General features: G+C 43.2%; 1 protein-coding gene across 1 annotated transcript in view; it reads left to right on the forward strand.

The window, feature by feature from the left end:
- Positions 1 to 21,112, forward strand: part of LOC135057284 (uncharacterized) — a 45,204-nt gene extending 24,092 nt beyond the window's left edge. The window contains exons 2-5 of the mRNA XM_063963174.1: positions 3,000 to 3,182; positions 16,102 to 16,289; positions 20,340 to 20,423; positions 20,799 to 21,112. Coding sequence (XP_063819244.1) covers positions 3,000 to 3,182; positions 16,102 to 16,289; positions 20,340 to 20,423; positions 20,799 to 20,823 — 480 coding nt within the window. The 3' untranslated portion in view covers positions 20,824 to 21,112. The remainder of the gene's footprint in view (positions 1 to 2,999; positions 3,183 to 16,101; positions 16,290 to 20,339; positions 20,424 to 20,798) is intronic.
- Positions 21,113 to 21,371: the final 259 nt, after the last annotated feature.

Genomic DNA, 21,371 nt, shown 5'->3' on the forward strand with positions numbered 1-21,371 from the left:
CAAAACATACAATAATATCTAAAATATCATGTTGTCACTGTGTAGCTAAATCACTTGATCAGAGAATGTACGGATCCTGATATAAATGTACAGTATCAGCTGAGTTCAAGAGAAACATTGTCTCAGAGTCATAATAAAGTTGCAAGTTCATGCATATTGAAGACAAAGGGGGACATGTACTAAGCAGTGATAAAAGTGGAGAAATGAGTCAGTGGAGAAGCTGCCCATGGCAACCAATCAGCATTGATGTAACATTTAAAATTTGCATACTATAAAAATATACAGAGCAGCTGATTGGTTGCCATGGGAAGCTTCTCTGCTGGCTCACTTCTCCACTTTTATCACTGCTTAGTACATGTCCCCCTTAGTATGTAAACATAATCAGAGCTGCAACTTAGTCCTCTACTGCTGCACCTCGGTTCCCAGCTGAAGGGGGAGGAGAGATGAATGTTGATAGGAGAGGGGTTAGGTAGGTAGAGTTTATACATTACTGAGCCCGGGTAGCGGTAGCGCTAATCGCCGGTGTGCAGCCGCACAGGAAACAGGCTGCGCTGACCGTGCCCCTAGTGTCTCCCCTGTGTGTCTCCTCATTCAGACTCTCCGTCTTCGGCCTCTGTGATGCGGCCAGAGGCGTCACCGGGTGTGGTGACACCCAGTTTGCACCCCTGATCTCCTGCCGCGATCGTGGCAAAAGGAGGCGTGGCCTTACAGTTAGGGGCGTGGCTTCACAGGGATCCTGGAATCGTCACTCTGGGGGTGTGCCCAGCATCACTTCCCCCAGAGACGGTCTTAGTGCGCTGTCAGCTACTCTGCTATGACAGGAGCTGGGTACTGTAGCAGAATTTCACACTGCAGCACCTGGCTCCTGTCACTGCGGAGGAGCTGACATTTGGTGTCACCCCCTCCAGGTATCACACCCTGGTGCAGGCCGCACCCCCGCACCCGCCTTGTTACGCCACTGGATGCGGCCACTCATTTCCGGAAGGGGCGTAGCCGCGATGACGTCACATAGTGACGCCGATCCCCGACGCACTGTACGTTTTACAGCTGTGCTTGTTCATGGGAGCCTCACAATGTGGAATGACAGGCAGGCCCACCGAGAGGGAGGATCGGGTACTAATTACTCAGGCCCAGCAAGTTGGAGGGGCCCGGTATTTTCAAAAGGTGCACTGCCATGCCTACCGCAATTTTCACCTGGCAGTGCTCTCTATAGCACTGATGACAGATACTAGAAGGTAGATGTATATTTGTTCGGAATTATAACCCAAATGTTGTGCAGGAGTGTTGGAATGGAGATGACATGAAAATATTTTTCCCTATCATTTATGGTTTTTCGACCAAATAATGTGCTGGGGGAGACATATTATAAAAAGAATATATTTACAATATAAAATATACATCACATTATTAGATGCCACTTGTCACAATCCAGAGTTCTAGAACATCATATTTACCTTTGAAATGTCTCTCCAGGCTGGTGCTGTGGTCCACTCTCATCATGCCCTCACGCTGCTCATGGGGGCGCTGAGGTCCATATGCAAGCACCACTCCCAGTGGGCACTGAGGTCTGGACACCCTGCTGCTGCATAGCACCTCCCTCAGTTTCGAGCTGTCTCTAGGCATTGTTCTCCGCAGCTCTCCACTACTTGCTACAAACCAAAGTTCCCACCAAAACACTGACATGGGAGGCAGTCATCTGATTTATCTCAGCCATTCCGATCACAGCAGCCAATCACAAGAGACTGCTATAAAGGGAGCAGCTTGGTCACTCCCAAATCGCCAGTACACTGGGCTCCCTGATACTAAGGTGTCAGTACCTCTATTCTGGTTCCAGCCCGGTTACTATCTGGTTCCAGTCCAGCCTCCCTTCTGGTACTAGCTTGGTAACTATCTGGTTCCAGTCCAGCCACCAATCTGGTTCCAGTCTGGATACTACTTGGTTCCAGTCCAGTCTCCATTCCAGTTCAAGCCCTGTTGCTATCTGGTTCCAGTCCAGCCTCCATTCTAGTTCCAGCCCAGTTACTATCTGGTTCCAGTCCAGCCAACAATCCGGTTCCAGTCTGGATACTACTTGGTTCCAGTCCAGTCTCCATTCTGGTTCCAGTCCTGTTACTATCAGGTTCCAGTCCAGCCTCCATTTCAATTCCAGCCTGGTTCAGGGAAATGGAGGCTGTCGCTGCCCCCTCCCTGCCCCCAGATGGCAACAGACTGTCAATCACTGACAGTCTACTGCCATTCTGCTTCCTACATCGCAGGACCTATTCACGCACATGCAGAACGGGTTCTGTGCATGCGCAAAGTACCATTAATCGTTACTTTGCTGCATGAAAAGCAGCAGCAACTGGACCTGAATGAGGTCCACTGAGCGATTTGGTGAACAATCCCTCTTTCCATCATTCCTTAAACTGCACCGGGTCATACATGATATCGTTTTATTGGCCGTGCAGCACGGCCAACCAATAGCTATCGAATGCGACCCGCGAGATTGTATAATCATGCATGCTAAACAACATGCATGATTTGTTGTTACAATATGACAAATCATGCCAATATCATGCCCAGCCTTAGGGCGCATGGAAAATCTGCTGATAATCGCCAGAAGGGTCTGTCCAAATCAGACACAGGTCCAATGTCTGGGGATACTAATATTATACACATACACACATACAGGGGTAAGCAGCGATTCAGAAGTAATAAGCTAATACAAGCAGAGGGTTACTTCTTTTTATCTGAACAAACAAAGGTGAATGTCTAAATATTTTTCCCAAACGTATAACCTTTGCATTAACTATTAACTACTATCTGCAATGATAAAATGCTACCAAAATTGAGTTGTAAAAGCTGATTATGTCCCAAATCAGAAGGTTAATAGACAGTTTATACTGCACCCACACACCTCTACCACCACATCTCCCCCTTGTTTTTAACCCCAAAACACACAAGACACTATAATAGCAAAATGATTGATCAATTAGAGATGAGTGAGTGTTTTGTCATAGGAGATTGAGCAGCGAAGTTTGAAGGGGAGGAGGAGCTGCCATTCTCCTGCTATCTCAAGAGATAAAAACCCACAGAGGAATCAGCAGACAAAGCAGATTGTCCTGAGCTGCCTGAAAATAGAGCGACAGAGGAGCCTTGGAGCATCTTCACCTGCCTGCACCGTTCCTTCCTTCCATCACACTGTAAGTACCATAATCTTACAGGGGACCAGGAATCCAGGCACTGGCATCTTTCTCATCCACATATAAATCTCATCAGTCTCTTACTAAGCATTTTGGCTTTATGTTGTATTTTTACTGTATCTAAAATAGTTGTAGCTCATCCAAACTGCTTTGAAGTTGAAGGATCCAGCTTCAGCTCCGTCCTCAGTACCTAACAAGATAATCTTGGTTTATCTTGTTAGGTACTGAGGACGGAGCTGAAGCTCGAAACGTGCGTTTACCCTAATACAAGTTATTTGCTTCTATACAAATCGTCTCCAGTGCCGTGATTCTTGGAGGAGTATATATATATATATATATATATATATATAAACAAAAATGTAGAAACAGGCACTCACAGTGCTCAGCAGCATGCTCCAGTGCCCTCCTTAGGTGTTCAACCCATATATAGAGGATAACAGAGAGGTTGTACTCACAAGACTTTTATAGCTGTGAAGACTATATATATATAGCTGTGAAGACTATATATATATATATATATATATATATATAATAGCAGAAAACAGCGGCACTCCATGGGCTTTTTCAAAGTAAAGCAGCTTTCTTTATTGGTCCTAAGCCGTTTCGGGTATCAACCCGTCGTCAGGGACAAAATATTCAATTAATGACAACGGGTTGATACCCGAAATGGCATAGGACCAATAAAGAAAGCTTTTTTACTTTGAAAAAGCCAGTGGAGTGCCGCTGTTTTCCACTACTGTATTCAGGCCATGCCAGAGACTGACAGAGGGCATCGCAGCCAGTCTACCAGGCTTCTCTGGGGGCAGAGGAAGGAGTTCACAACTAACCCCTCCTTCTCAAGCTTCCCGAAGCAATTGTTTAGCTGCCAAGTGTTAAATGGAAGTATATGTAATTTTAAAGCTCATACCCAGGATGAGTTATAGAAAGATTATGTGGAGTAATCGGAGGAGTTATAGGGAGAGGTTATATGGAGTAATCGTGGAGTTATAGGGAGAGGTTATATAGAGAAATAGCAGGAGTTATAGGGAGAGGTTATATAGAGTAATAGGAGGAGTTATAGGGACAGGTTATATAGAGTAATAGGAGGAGTTATAGGGAGAGGTTATATAGAGAAATAGCAGGAGTTATAGGGAGAGGTTATATAGAGTAATAGGAGGAGTTATAGGGAGAGGTTATATAGAGTAATAGGAGGAGTTATAGGGAGAGGTTATATAGAGAAATAGGAGAAGTTATAGGGAGAGGTTATATAGAGTAATAGGAGGAGTTATAGGGAGAGGTTATATAGAGAAATAGCAGGAGTTATAGGGAGAGGTTATGTAGAGTAATAGGAGGAGTTAAAGACAGATTATATGGAGTAATAGGAGGAGTTATAGGAAAATCTTTTATAGTGCAATAGGAGGAGTTATAGGGAGAGGTTATATAGAGAAATGGGAGAAGTTATAGGGAGAGGTTATATAGAGTAATAGGAGGAGTTATAAGGAGAGGTTATATAGAGTAATAGGAGGAGTTATAGGGAGAGGTTATATAGAGTAATATGAGGAGTTATTGTGAGAGGTTATATAAAGTAATAGGAGGAGGTACAAACAGATTATATGGAGTAATAGGATAATTTATAGGGAGAGGTTATATGGAGTAATCGGTGGAGTTATAGGGAGAGGTTAGACAGAGAAATAGCAGGAGTTATAGGGAGAGGTTATATAGAGTAATAGGAGGAGTTATAGGGAGAGGTTATATAGAGTAATCGGAGGAGTTATAGGGAGAGGTTATATAGAGTAATAGGAGGATTTATAGGAAGAGGTTATATAGAGTAATAGGAGAAGTTATAGGGAGAGGTTATATAGAGTAATAGGAGGAGTTATAGGGAGAGGTTATATAGAGTAATAGGAGGAGTTAAAGACAGATTATATTGAGTAATAGGAGGAGTTATAGGGAAATCTTTTATAGAGTAATAGGAGAAGTTATAGGGAGAGGTTATATAGAGAAATGGGAGAAGTTATACGGAGAGGTTATATAGAGTAATAGGAGGAGTTATAAGGAGAGGTTATATAGAGTAATAGGAGGAGTTATAGGGAGAGGTTATATAAAGTAATAGGAGGAGTTACAAACAGATTATATGGAGTAATAGGAGGATTTATAGGGAGTTCATATAGAGTAATAGGAGGAGTTATAAGGAGAGTTTATATAGAGTAATAAGAGGATTTACAACCAGAATATATACAGTAATAAGTGGAGGTATGGGGATAATTTATATAAAGTAATAAGAGGAGATATAGGGAGAGGTTATATTGAGAAATAGGAGGAGTTATAGGAAGGAGATATAGGGAGAGGTTATATAGAGTAATAGGAGGAGTTATAGAGAAATCTTATATAGAGTAATAGGAGGAGTTATAGGGAGAGGTTATATAGAGAAATAAGAGGAGTTATAGGGAGAGGTTATATAGAGTAATAGAAGGAGTAATAGGGAGAGGTTATATAAAGTAATAGGAGGAGTTATAAGGAGAGGTTATATAGAGTAATAGGAGGAGTTATAGGGAGAGGTTATATAAAGTAATAGGAGGAGTTACAAACAGATTATATGGAGTAATAGGAGGATTTATAGGGAGTTCATATAGAGTAATAGGAGGAGTTATAAGGAGAGTTTATATAGAGTAATAAGAGGATTTACAACCAGATTATATACAGTAATAAGTGGAGGTATGGGGATAATTTATATAAAGTAATAAGAGGAGATATAGGGAGAGATTATATTTAGAAATAGGAGGAGTTATAGGAAGGAGATATAGGGAGAGGTTATATAGAGTAATAGGAGGAGTTATAGAGAAATATTATATAGAGTAATAGGAGGAGTTATAGGGAGAGGTTATATAGAGAAATAAGAGGAGTTATAGGGAGAGGTTATATAGGGTAATAGAAGGAGTAACAGGGAGAGGTTATATAGGAGTTACAAACAGATTACATGGAGTAATAGGAGGATTTATAGGGAGAGTTCATATAAAGTAAGAGGAGGAGTTACAAACATTTTATGCAGTAATAGGAGGAGTTATAGGGAGAGTTTATATAGAGTAATAGGCAGTGGCGGATCTAGACTTTAGTTTTAGGGGGGGCGGATGAAAAATTTATACTGACTCCTCCCCTCTCTACTCTTACTCCTCCCACTTAGTTATGCCCCTCCCACTTAAACGAGATTACCTTAGCAGCAGGACATCACTCGAGCCCGACACAGAGAACAGTCCCAGGGGTCGAGCATCTCTGTGCTGCTAGGAGGTTGGGCCTCGGCTTTCCCCACCATTTCGGGAGCCAGCCATGCTCTTCTCCTCCGGCCGCACCAGCCACTTGGCCGCAGCCAGCATTAAGGCCCACAGCACCTGGTGATGTTCATGGTGCGGGGTCCCCACTGGGGTGAGGGGGTGACGCTGGGTGCTGGTCATCTGCGGACCTGCGGTATCCGGCTATCGTGAGCACATGCGTGGATCTGCCCCGAGTATTCGCAGTGCTTGGATACAACACACTGCAACTTTACTACACACTATTACTAGAGTCTCTGCCACAGCAATACTCTTTAATGGAGTAACGAACTTGATTTTAATGGTCCATCTGGGAACACACACACACAGTCACACATACACACACACACATATATATATATATATATATATAGAAGAGAAGGTAATGGCAGCACTCAGAGTCTTTCACAATGGGGTGAATCAAAGCAAATAGTGCATTTATTTCAACGTTTCGGGGTTTGCAGTGTCCTGAGGAAGGGGGTTCGTCCCCCGAAACGTTGACAATAAATGCACTATTTGCTTTGATTCACCCCATTGTGAAAGACTCTGAGTGCCGCCATTACCTTCTCTTCTGCATATTGGGGCTACCATACCCCTAGGAGGGCACCGGAGCGATACCCCTATGGGACAGCGGAGTGCCGGGCTGCTTCTATGGATTATATATATATATATATATATATATACACATCATAATGTGTGCATTTTTTCTCTTATATATATATATATATATATATATATATATATATATATATATGTAAGGGATTCAGGCGGCACTCACGGACTCACTCACAAAAGACCTGGGACCCCCAAGTCTTTACAACAACGTTTCGGATTTATTATCCTTCCTCAGGTATCAAAATACAAGTGAGTGAGTCCGTGAGTGCCGCCTGAATCCCTTACATATCTACCTAACACGAGGAGGGCACCCGGCGTCTTGTTTCTGCTGTCTGTGGGGAGTGCCGGACATTGCTTGACATATATATATATATATATATATATATATATATACACATCATAATGTGTGCATTTTTTCTCTTTATGGAAACTCCTTCCTAGTAAGCAGATCCAGTTGGGAGAATTATCTCAAGCAGCAGGGATCTGGGTAAAACAAAGTAAAATCCCCTGAGGAAGGGGGGCTCGCCTCATCACTACTATGTGCAGGGAGAGGGTGATACAGAAGAAGCCTCTCTGCACAGGGCGCAGCCTGTCAGAGCAGATAAAACTTATCCGGGGAGTGATGTCTCATTCCTAGAACTGCGCCGTTATTTCACTTTCCGTCATACATCGCGGGATGCGAGCTGCTCATATCACAGTGATGCACCCAGCAATGACCCTTCCCCTGACTGTATCCCAGCGTGCTCTATATACCATATTATCCATATACCATTAGTAACATGTGTATTACAACAGATATTAGGGGTCACCGCACAGCTCTGTGACCTGTACAGCGCCAGCCAGTTGCCCAGATCTGAGGCCACTTACCTGTGTAAGGCAGAGAGGGGAGTACATGCTGCTGATTGTGAAAAGAGCAGGTGTAGTGGTCAGGGTGAGAGAGGACAGGATCACGCATGCTGCCGGCTGCTAGCCGCCGCCAGGCTCCACTACAGTGCTGGCTGCTAGCCGCCGCCAGGCTCCACTACAGTGCTGGCTGTGGCTGCGGCAACAGATCGTCAGGCCAGGCACCGGGCGGAAGTACTTTACGGCCGGATGTGCTGCCTGGCCGCGGCTGCGCAGATGATCACCGCGACTGCGCAGATGACTGCCGCGGCGGGACCGGCCATCTATCCCAGCGCCGGTATGTGTAGGGGGGGCGTTCGCCCTAATCGCCCCCCGCTAAATCCGCCACTGGTAATAGGAGGAGTTATAGGGAGATCTTATATAGAGCAATGGGAGAATATAGAGACAGATTATATGGAGTAATAGGAGGAGATATAGGGAGATCTTATATAGAGTAATAGGAGGAGTTATAGTGAAAGTTTACATAGAGCAATAGGAGGAGTTATAGGGAGACCTTATATAGAGTAATAGGAGGACTTACAGACAGACTATATGGCGTAATAAGAGGAGTTATAGGGAGAGTTTATATTGAGCAGGAGGAGGATTTACAAACAGATTATATGGTGTAATAGGAGGAGTGATAGAACCTAATAGGAGATTACCATTTTATTTTTTAGTGGGGGATGACAAAGTGTTGAGGGGGTTGAGCAGAAACAGTATCCTGATGGAGATGTTGATCCTCCCTAACAAAAGCCAGAGGATAAAAAACAAGAGTGGACTGCTCTTACCACCAGTGATCAAAATTAATAAAAATGTTATGTCAACACTGTATATGATAAAATATGAATGTATTTAATATATTGTTTCTTCAATAACACTTATAGTATAAAATAAACAATGATACCATATGAGACAATATATGGTAATATAGATAACAATAAAACTACTCAACCATGTTGCTCAAAATCGAGCAAAAATATATTGTATGTGTTCTACAATGCGTTCAGGCAAAGTTTATTGTATCCTGACAGTTTACTGTATCCTGACATTTTACTGTATCCCGAAGGTTTACTGTATCCTGAAAGTGTTAGAAAGAATTCATTATATCAACTGAATTTAGGGCAGAAAAAAATTGGCAAGGGCTTCACTTCAATTTACACGGAGAAAGTGCCCACTCCGCACTCAGTGCTTTTTGTTTGGGGAAAAAAAAAATCACAATTTTATTGCATTATTCCTGAACAATCTGACCACGTATCACAATTATGTGACCTTATTGCACATCTACAGTACATCACACACCCTATTAAATGACACCTAAACCATCAAAAGTAATGTTGTCATTGCGGAGTAGTTGCTCTAAAAAAAAAAAAAAATTGCTTAGCCATTTAAATATATAGATACAATAAGTGATTTGGCTAATGTTCCCTAAATCTTGTTGGTCTCTATTAAGTATGTGTCTGCAGGCAGACTAGTATCTTAGTACTGTAGCTGCCAAGAAGAGGACTTTGGTCTTATATAGGATTCCATGGGGAAGATGGAATATCCCAAAAGAGGTAGAGAAACAGGTGGGAAAGAGCCTATTTCCAAGCACTTCTTGAACTGTAAAGGGGATAAGTGACTCCACATGTACACCACTGTTTAAGCATCCCCTGGTTGTACAGGGCTAGGATAGAATGACCTGATGTAGTACCTGCATATTTGGATGCAAGTGTGTCACTGCAGCCTATAGTCATGAATTACTCCCACAAATATTAGAGACCAACTTTTTATCAAATGCATGAAATGTATGTTAACAACAGTGTCAGCATTCTTGTCGGATGAGTCTGTACAGTGGCTTGCATAGAGAGAGGAGTTCGGATTTTCTGTATTAGGCTCTTGGGCGATTTAGGGAGTGCAGCCAAAGATCAGGGTGCCCTACAGGGTGGCTGACGATAGGGCAAGTGGAGAGGGCCAAAGAAAAAATGTAGGGGGTGGTGTCCTGTCTGTTGCATTTAATTGTAGCAAACAACTTCCTCAGTGGCAAGGGTGCTGTTAGTATGCTGCTGAAGGCTTAAATACTCTACTAAATGATACGTAATCTCATCCATCTGGACATTGCCGATTCTATAATGGGTACAGTGTGTGGTGCAGACGGGCCCCTGGGTCCAGGGGGTCCCACACCACACCCATAAGTATGTCCAGGGCTAGTCTTGTTCTGCTTGAAATTCTTTTCGCTTAGCAGGGCTGCACAAGCGATCGCAGCCCTGCTAAGCTAAAATACACTCCCCCATAGGCGTGGACTAGTTGATCGCAGCAGCAGCAAAAAGTTGCTGGCTGCGATCAACTCGGAATGACCACCTATATAAAGCATATTAAAACTACAAAGAATATATTATAAACATCTTACTTGTATTATTCTAATCATTTTTATAGTAAAAAGTCTATGACAGGTGAGACAGTGCCTTACCTGTCCTCCTTTTCCACACAGCTCTGATCTGTATAGAATATATCAATTAACATTAGAACAGCATGACGCAGACACTGTATGTGTAGCAACCTTTTTGGCATACTTGTCATACTTGTCTCAATAATTGTTTGTTTATATTACATTACATTTCACAATAGAATAATACAAATGTATGTATCAGAAGGTGAAAAATAGGAGTAGTGACAGTAAAAGGATGCAGGAAGTAATAAGAGGAGCTATAGCATCAGGTTACATGGTGTAATCATAGGTGTGCGCAGGGGGGGTGCCTGGTGCGCACAGGCACCCCCTAATGTCTGGCACCCCGATCTCACATGCCTGATGCAGTGATTGCAGAGCAGGCTTATTACTGTCCCCTCTGCACTGCACCCTGTCAGGACTGCATTACTGACCGGATGCCTGGGTTAATCAAGGGTGCCACTGCCACCGGCTTTCAAACTCCCGGCTGCACCTCCATGTACAAAAACAGCGTGATGTGATGTGATTACGTCATGCTGCTCGCACACCCACCTCTTTCCTTCTATGCTATGCCAACGCCAGCCACTGATGAGGATCAGCATGCAGCCAGCGTTCCTCTTAGGAAGACAAATTCAATACTGGCAGGCGGTCGGCAGCAACATTGACACGTCACTCGTTTTTCCAGCAGCAGCAGTTCTAGACTGCGACGGTCAGTGTCAGTGACTGACTTGTAAGTAAGCTGCTGCAGCTTGCAGAGGAAAGAGAGGGGCAGCCAGACCAGGCTGGGGAGGAGCAGTGTAATTACAGTGAGTGCCATCAGGGGTGTTTGTTTGGTGCACACCACAACATCTGACACTGTATCTGCTTTATTAGGATTGGTACAAGGGTGGATATTTTATATTGCGTAGACCGTCAATAGATGATGCTAGACACGCCCCCCCGACAGTGCACCCCCTAATAAAATGTGCTGCGCACGCCTATGGGTGTAATAGGTGATGTTATAGCATGAGGTTATATGGAGTACTAGGAGGAGTTATAGCATGAGGTTTGGAGTTACAGTATAGCAAAAGGTTATTTGGAGAAATAGGAAATGTTATATATAGCATACCTCCCTACATGACCCTCTCCAGGAGCGACACAATGCTCTGCTCCTGGACTTCCCTCTTAAGGCCCATATAGACGGGCCGATGTGGGAGAGATGTGTGCTGGGCGAACCGCTCAGCACACATCTCTCCCCCCGCTCAGCACAGCGCGATCTGTGCTGAGCGTGCGGGGGTGCCGGGGGGGTCGCGCTCATTTCACCCAGCGGGTGAAATGAGCGACCCGCTAGATTGGCCTGCACGGCAGGCCAATCTAGCACCAGCGATAGCGATGCGCGGGTCTGCGCATCGCTATCGCTGTATGGGGTACACACGGAGCGATCCTGCTTACATTCTAAGCAATCTAGTCAGATTGCTTAGAATATCGCTCCGTGAGTACCCCCCTTTAATTTATGACTGCCATCACCTGTGCTGAAACACCTTTCTTATCCATTAATCTGTTCAAAACAGGTGCTGGCAATCATAAATGAAAGAAAAATCCCAGAAGCAGAGCATTGTGTCCCGCCTGGAGAGGGTCCTGTTGGGAGGTATGATACAGTATATAGCATGAGATTACACAGAGTAATAGGCAGAATTATAACAAGAGGTAATATGGGAGTAACAGGATTATTAAGCAGCAGATCTATAAATATCTGATTTTGCTTTTTCATTCTATAGTTAGTAATCATATAATAATAATAATAATAATAATAATAATTATTATTATTATTATAATAACCATAATCATTTTATTTATATAGCGCTCTTTCTCCAACAGGAATCAAGACGCTTTATAGACATAAAAAAAAACAATGCACATAATCCTGAAGATTTAGGTAATACAGCAATAGACAAGCCACATAGACTAAAAAAAACAAAAACTTAGAGCGTACAGTAAACATTATGCAGGATTGGCATTTTTGGCAATAACTTCCAGGGGTTGTGCATTCCACCCTCACAAGGTACCAGATGAGGCAGCCATCTTGGGCGTAGGATTACCCTGTGTGGAATAGTCTACAACTAGAAGACATGACACAAAATGGGGTGATTGCAGCAGCCTAACGCTCAGAGTGGGGTCCCAACAAAACCGTCATGTCAATATATATATTATATCAATATATAGATGTTGGGCACACTACTAATATTACACTGTGGGAGGTGAGTCGTACAAGGGCCCAATGCATATATGGAAAACTGACACTTGTGTAGTAGTAGTATGATATACCATGTATGAAAAGAGCCTGCTGGAGCGCACACACAAGAGGTCTGAGTCAGATGCAGTTGCAACTTCAATGGTGTCGCAACTGAGCGATTATCGGCAGTCAGCTGTATCTGAAAAATGGGTGTTCTCTGTCTGCAGTATCTGAAAAAGGGGCGCTCTCTGTCTGCTGTATTTGAAAGGGGTGCTCTCTTTGGCAGCTGTATCTGAAAAAGGGGTGCTCTCTCTCTGTCAGCTGTATCTGAAAAAGGGGTGCTCTCTCTGTCAGCTGTATCTGAAAAAGGGGTGCTCTCTCTGTCAGCTGTATCTGTAAAGGGGTGCTCTCTGTCTGCTGTATTTGAAAGGGGTGCTCTCTCTCTGTCAACTGTATCTGTAAAGGGGTGCTCTCTCTGTCAGCTGTATCTAAACAAAGGGGTGCTCTCTCTGCCAGCTGTATCTGAAAGGGGTGATCTGTCTATCCACCCAGGGGCTCTGCCCCAGTGTAAAATTTAAATAATAAAAGCTGAAACAAAAAGCCTAAAGTTATAATTCTTTCACAAGTACTGTGACACTGCCGGTCAGACCGCAGTATAGTATTTCCTACTCATACACGTATTGTGCAACGCTGTCGGTGAAGTCAACCACAGTGTGTAATTATTACAGTATATACATTTCTGACTCATTTGTGATATGCTGTCGGTGAAGACAACTGCAGTGTGTAATTATTATTATATACATTTCTGACTCATTTTGGCTATGCGGTCGGTGAAGTCGGTATCCGGACTCCAGGTCGACAACAAAAAGGTCGACACACCTTAGGTCGATGCCAATTGGTCGACACACCTTAGGTCGACATGGACAAAAGGTCGACAGGAACAAGGTCGACATGGAAAAAGGTCGACATGAGTTTTTTAATGGTTTTTTTGTGTCGTTTTCTTCGTAGAGTGACCGGGAACCCCAATTAGTGCACCGCGTCCCCTCTTTTTTTTAACCTTTTCATACTTAACGATCCACGTGGACTACGATTGGAACGGTAATCTGTGCCGAGCGAAGCGGTAGTAGAGCGAAGGCACCATGCCCGAAGCATGGCGAGCGAAGCGAGCCATGCGAGGGGACGCGGTGCACTAATTGGGGTTCCCGGTCACTCTACGAAGAAAACGACACAAAAAAAACATAAAAAAACTTATGTCGACCTTTTTCCATGTCGACCTTGTTCCTGTCGACCTTTGTCCATGTCGACCCTTTGTCCATGTCGACCTAAGGTGTGTCGACCAATTGGCATCGACATAAGGTGTGTCGACCTTTTTGTTGTCGATCCCGAGTCCCAGACCCGGTGAAGTCAACTGCAGTGTGTAATTATTTATTATATATATTTCTGACTAATTTGTCCAATGTTGTCGGTGAAGGTCAACACCACTTTGTGTTGATAATGGAGGCTACTACTAGTGCTGAAGCTGCTGCCACTAGTCATGACATTGACAATGCAAGTCCGTCATTGTCATCTGCTAAGGCAGATGCCCAGGGGCATAGAGGGCTTAGGCCAGTGTATGTAAAATCATTTTTAATCGTTTAGGGGTGTCCATGTCAGCTGATATTTCTCACACTGTCCTCATAGAGAAGCCTCTTTCACCTCCTTCCACCATTTCTCAACCATCTGAACATGTGGGGATCAGTACCAGTGGCAAGCGCAGGATATCTATTGGTGGGTTTCCAAATGCAGTCCACAATCTCCCACTCTGCGGAACTTTGAAACAAGTGTGGGAGTAAGGGGAAGCGGTAGAAGAACCTAATAATGACCCTGAACATTTATGTAAACATTGCTTTTTTTATACACTGGATAGTGTATGGAATACAGTATTAATATTTAACTATAGATGGTCTATAGTATAGGCTGTATCAAACATTTAAATACTGTAATATAAATGAGTGGTTAGGAAAAGGTTAAACATCCCATAATAAATAAATAAATACACATATATAATAGAACCAGTACTGCACTTTCTAAACACACATTCTTCTACCTCATGGTAAGGCTCCTGTCTCTTTTTCCTGGTAACTACTCTCTGGTCCAGTGCACTGATTGAGGACTCAGATCCACACACACAGCAAGCTTGTTGGAAGAAGCTGCTACCACTGGGCATGTGCAGCAGCACTACCCTGTCCCTTACACTGCATGTTGTGGCGGCAGCTCTAGTAATCTTATTATATACCATTGCTATCGTTGCCATATTTTGAGCTACTTGCCAAGAGGAGTGGGGTTTCTGGGCAACCAGAGCCCCCTCCCCGTCCCTGCATTTCCCTATGAGTACAAGTAAAGATGGTGGTGATGAGTCTGATGAGGAGGACATAATACAAATTGAGAATTCGTGTGTAGAAGTGGGACAGGATGAGGGGAATATGTGTGTACTATTTGACAGTGAGGATGTTGATGGTGATGATGATGTTGTTTGTGTAAGTCAGCCACCGGTGGTTGCCGTTGTTGACCATGATAAAAAGAAAGCCATTGCGATGCCTGGGCATAAGACCAAAAAAGCCACCTCTTGGGTGTGGGATTATTTTTACTCCAATCCTAACAATGTTTATGACAGCATCTGATCAATTTGTGAGGCCAAATTTAGTAGAGGTAGGAACGTTAGCCATCTAGGCACCTCCTCCATGTTACGTCATTTGCGGCGAAGACATGAAATTTATTGTACAAGATTATAATGCAATTAACACCTCATCATCAACATCCTCACAATAATTCTTAACGGAGGAAGGCCTTCTAAAAAAAATGTTGTGGGGGCCCAAACAAACCAATCATGTCAGCCACAAGTGACGGTCCCTGTTGCTGAAATGATTGGTTTGTTACACTGTGCATGTCCTGTTTAATACAGTCAACATAAGGCTGGGTAGGAGGGCCCAAGAACAATTCCATCTTGCATCTTATTTCTTTGTGTTATGTGCTCTTTGGAGCATTTTTTGAGCATAGTTTCTAAAACTGCCATCCTGTCTGCCACTGCAGTGCCACTCCTAGATGTGCCAGATGTTTGTGCCACCCGCTTCTGTTGCTTAGCTTTGTCATCCAGATACCTTGGAGCAACATTTTGTCCTAAACTGGATAAAAACAATATTGTGAGCTGTGAGGTGTTCAAAATAGATTGGAAATTATTGGAAATTAATGTTATAGAGGTTAATAATACTGTAGGAACAAAAACACCCCCAAATTCTGTGATTTTAGCTGTTTTTATAATTTATTTATTTTTTAATAATTAGAACCAAAACCAAAACACACAAGAGCGGTTTTGGCTAAACCAATCCAAAACCAAAACACGAAGAAGAAATAAACAAAAAAGAAAACAAAACCCAAAAAATGGGCAGGTGAACATTTCTAATAATTGGTTGACCTTTTCTGCCAAATCAGAATTGTAAAATTTAGTCTCTTTTACTGTTTCTCCAGATGGTGACCTCTTTGAAGCTGTGGCCAATGATGATAGCTGTTTCAGTCTGCATCTTAATATGTCTAGGGACAATAGTGGAGGGATATCCACCTAAACCAGAGACTCCCGGCGAAGGTGCTTCCCCAGAGGAAATGAGTAAATACCAGGTTGCTCTGCGACATTACCTTAACCTGGTGACACGGCAAAGGTGAATGTCATCAACATGAATGTATGACATCATAAAGAAGTAGTGATGTTGTTAGATTATTGATGTGCATATTTGTAGTCCCTATATTATGAGATAATTGGATTTTATAGTGTAGAAAACACCTGTAGAACTGTTCTTTTTAAAATGAGCCTGCCAATCGTAAAGACTGTTTTGTCCCAGATGGCTGAGGTCACACAGACAGCAATATCTACATAAAAACAATTGCTGAGCTATTTAGATCACATTGAGATTATGGAATGCAATAGACAAATGACTTAGTATTAAGCATCTGCATTTTTTATTTGATTAATAACAGTGTTATTTACAATAAGTATATAATAAAGTCAAAAAGGCAAATCATTTCTAAATATTTATGTGCAATGTTCACTTCAGTGATTAAAAGGTAAGACACTTTTTCACTCTCCGTGTTCTAGAGCAGCGTATACATTTATATAGCATTTTACAATTTGGAACAAACGCAGCAATGAAGTAAAACTGGTTACTAACAAAGTGGTAAGAGACATTAGCCATACTTGTCTTATAATCACAGCATTTTGTTGTCAAACTAGCTGCAACATCTGCACAGTTCTTGCTCTAAATAGTCCTGGCAGATTAGGAACTTCTGTACTATGAGAATACATTGAGGTATACTATATACAGTGGCGCACCCAGGGGGGGTTTCCGAGCACCCAGAAACCCCCCTCCACCAATTTTTTTTTTTTTTTTTTGCTGCATGAGTATTATTAATGGCTGTCTAGCGTCCTCTGCAGCCTGCTGTCTTCCTGGTGGCACTTGTAAGTGCTTAATAAAAGTTTACTTTATTTTAATTATAGTACATCTATATCCATGTGCATACATATATACACAGGCATATACATACATACATACATACATACATACATACATATAAACACACACATATATGATATATATACATGTGTGTATATATACGTGTACTGTATGTATGTATATATATATATATATGTATGCATGTTTAATATGCTATGTATATGTGTATATGTCTGTGTGTGTGCATATATATATATATGTGTATATATAGGTGTATATATATATATATGTGTGTGTATATACGGTATATATATATATATGTGTAGATATGTGTATATATATATATATACACACACACACACACAGACACACTAGTTTTACGGACCCAGCATATACTGGGTCACCTCAGTCCCCACCCCCGTGATTGGCTCCACCCTGTTCTGGAACCCCCCCCCCCCCATGCAAATCCTGGTTTGCCACTGATATACTGTGTTATCATTTGCTATCATAGTATAGTACATTTTAATCAATAATAGGAGGTGAAGTCAGTGGAGGACCTGGACAGGGCTGTTATCAAGGCCCTGTCTAAGGATTGCCGGGTCTAGAGTCCAGGGCCTGGACAGAAAGGGTGCCAGGATGGCAGTGGCATGGATTAGCTAGCGCATCGGCAGGCAGCAGCAACATAGAGACAGGGACAGTGACATTTTAGAATATTTCTCTGGCCATGAGCCAATAGAAGCTTGCGGAACGGCAGCCAATCAGGATCGGCAGGCTCCTGGTCACCAGACTTTCACTGCTGAGTAGCATCAGGCAGACAGCGCCATGTGTGTGTCCTGTCATCTCCCGGCACCTACTGTACATGGAAGAAGCGCTGCCCGAATGTGAGTGCCTGGGCTGGAGAGCTTACACAGAAGGATCACAGCCTCAGCTAATCCTCTGCTTGCAGTGGGATAGGGTAAGTTAGGAAAAGATTCCCGATTCTAAAAGCTTTTCTAAAAGCTAGCACACACAAAATCCGCCCCCTAATTGGCTGTAAACATTACTGTATGCATTGCTGGTACCTGCTCCCTACATTTCACTCTTCCCTTTGCTACTCTTTTTCAACACTGTCACCATCTCTTAACCATTACATGTTTCTTCCCCTCTTCCAGTCTGCTGTATTTTCTGTACATTGGTGGTCATTCCGAGTTGTTCGCTCATTGCCGATTTTCGCTATGCTGCGATTAGTTGCAAATTGCGCATGCACTTAGTTAATTAACACAAAACTTAGCAGTTTTGCTGTGGCTTCTGCGGCGCTTTTCAGTCGCACTGGTGTTCGGTAAATGATTGACAGGAAAGGGGCGTTTCTGGGCGGCAACTCAGCGTTTTCCCGGCGTTTGCAAAAAAACGCAGGCATGTCAGGGAAAAACGCGGGAGTGTCTGGAGAAACGGGGGAGTGGCTGGCCGAACGCAGGGCGTGTTTGTGTCGTCAAACCAGGAACTAAACGGACTGAGCTGATCGCAATTTGTGAGTAGGTCCGGAGCTATTCAGAAACTGCAAAGAATTATTTAGTAGCAGTTCTGCTAATCTTTCGTTCGCAATTCTGCTAAGCTAAGATACACTCCCAGAGGGCGGCGGCCTAGCGTGTGCAATGCTGCTAAAAGCAGCTAGCGAGCGAGCAACTCGGAATGACCCCCATTGTCTCTCTCACTCTTCCTTCCACTCCATGCTTCATGCTGCGTTACTCTGCCCTTGCATCCCCTCTTGCATCCCATCCATCCCACACAGGGACATCCAGTGGTGTCGAGAGAGGGGGGAGAGGGTGCAAATTACCCGGGCCCAGGTTTGATGGAGGGGCCCAGTGACGGTTCAGTAGGGGCCCAGGCCCCCTCCCCTTACCTGGCAGCAGCAGCTGCAGCTCTACTCCTCAGCCCAGCACATGCTGCTGTCTACTGGGCTGCAGTGTGGCCATAGAGGTGCTTAAAATACAATTTTTTCAGTATTTTTTAAGGGTACATGACCACACCTCCTGTGATTAGGCCACACCCCTTGAAAAGTACCTGGGCTCAGCTCAACTGCACTGGGGACACCTATCCCCATACGCACACCTGACCCCATCTCCAATCACTACCATCCTTCTCATCCTTGCCCAGGAACTCCCCGCTGTCTCCTATTCCACTGCTCTCTCTGCATCGCCTATATTGCCCACATATTGCCAGTCACACACTACTCCACAGTCCACATCGGCATCCTGCCTTACCCCCTTGAGGGGTAGCTCATAGTCAAAACTCTCAGCCACGCAGTGTTTTGGGACAAGTGAGGAAAAGCTTCAATTGTTCATCATCCAATTAATATTTTCTACATTGACCAGTCAGAGTTTTCTGGGAATGTCATTTGGGGAATACAGTTGTTTTCCACGTGACTGCCACTAGATGGCGCCCGACAGAGTTATTTAATTGTTGCTCTGTTCAGGCACAAACAGCCGTGGGGGGCACATTTCAGCTTGCTACCTCCTAAAGTGGCGAGCTGAAATGCTCGAAAAGTTGGCACTTTGGGTGCCCAGATGGGAGTTTGGTCACTCAAAACAGCACTTTAGATGGGTTTAGCACATGCTGCACTCGCTCCCAACAGGGGGAACAAATAAATTGTTCTGATAGGCACCCATTACGTTAGAGCACCCACAAAACAATTGAATTCCTTCCATGTGTGTACTTCATATTGTTATTATTATTATTATTATTATTAATAATCTATATGATATTGTCGGGAATTATGCATGTCTAGGTGTTATTTGCAAAGTTATGTAGGCACACACCAGCGGAAAATTCAAGCTATGAACAACCTAGTTATTTAACCAGTGGTGTTGGATTACTGAAGTATAATATGTACAGCCGTACTCACTGTTGTATTACACATTGGTGATGGAGGAGCGTAGTGGTGTTTAATACAGCTCGCCAGTTGGTGAGTGTACACAGCTTGCAGGTAGTGATGCAGTGTTGCTGCAAGAGCTTTATATCTCTCCCTAGAGCTAAGTTGGAAGACATGCTGCTTCCACTTTACCTTTTTGTACTAAAACATGCTCTACAAGATGTCTTCAGTCACATGGTGCAGCAGTACAACAGACTGGAAGACAGACCTACCTGGGTCCTAGTGCCCAGCACATATGCACAGTAAGGAGATTTTGCAGTAGCGCACTGCTTTCTAACAGATATTGCAACATTTCTTGCACATCCAATGTTTTCATTACACAATTCAACATTATTGTCATATCTCCCTTGCAGGTATGGAAAGAGAGACAGTCCTGTTGACAATCTGCTTTCAGAGCTTCTATATGGAGACAGTGGAAACCACAACAGCAGATCACTGTGAGTGAGCTACACATATGAATTGTATATCTCCAATAGTTTCAAATTCAGCAGATAGATATGCAGGGAAGAGAGCCTGGGAGCAGCCCAGCTGCTCGGGGAGCAATGGGCACACCTCCAAAGTAGTGACAACAAGAGGTATTTATGTAGCAGTATTTCCTAAATAGTAGTTAGACGACCCTCCTAGACATAACAAGGGAAAAGGAACAAGGCATGGCAGCCATACATCTAAAAGGCGCACATGATTAATTCCAGTAAGTTTTTATATAAAATTCTAGTAAATCAGGATTTTGTACAATGCTTTTTCTTCAATAAAAAAGTTAATATAAAAAAAATTCTAGTACATCTCTAATATGTGTTTTCATATTTCCCTAGGTTTGATGACTCCTACAGCTGGTGACCCTGGGATATTAGCTCCCCCCTTCCTCCCTTGGTGTCCGCTCTCCTGCCTTCCTTCATTTTTAACATTTCAATTATTTTTATGCCATTTTGCATTCTGACTATTTCCTGTATCTCATCTCCCCATTTAGTGGGAGACTATGTGGTGCCACCTGTATGGGATATAGAGAACACACATGTGCGTATTGCGTGTGTATGCCATCCTACCAGAGCTGCCTCTCCTATGACATGCAATCTGTGATGTCTGCTGAAAATCAACTGTATAAAAAAATAAATAAAAGCAAGTTTGATGTAAGTGGAATTGAGTTATGACTGTGGAATTTTACATTTACTCTAAAAAGAAATGCACAATACAAAACTGATACATCAGGCATTGGGCATTAAGACACGTGTGTGCACACGGTTGGCCATTTAGTACTGATAAAACAAAGCAAAACAAATGGATAGACTGGTGCATGCTGCTATTTAGTTTTGTAAATAATTCAGTTCAGGCATGAGCCTCTTTTCTGTCCTAATTAACTCATCAAGTCTCTGCAGTTTTATTCCGTT

Source organism: Pseudophryne corroboree, chromosome 3 (genome assembly GCF_028390025.1).
Source record: "Pseudophryne corroboree isolate aPseCor3 chromosome 3, aPseCor3.hap2, whole genome shotgun sequence".
Classification (NCBI taxonomy): domain Eukaryota; kingdom Metazoa; phylum Chordata; class Amphibia; order Anura; family Myobatrachidae; genus Pseudophryne; species Pseudophryne corroboree.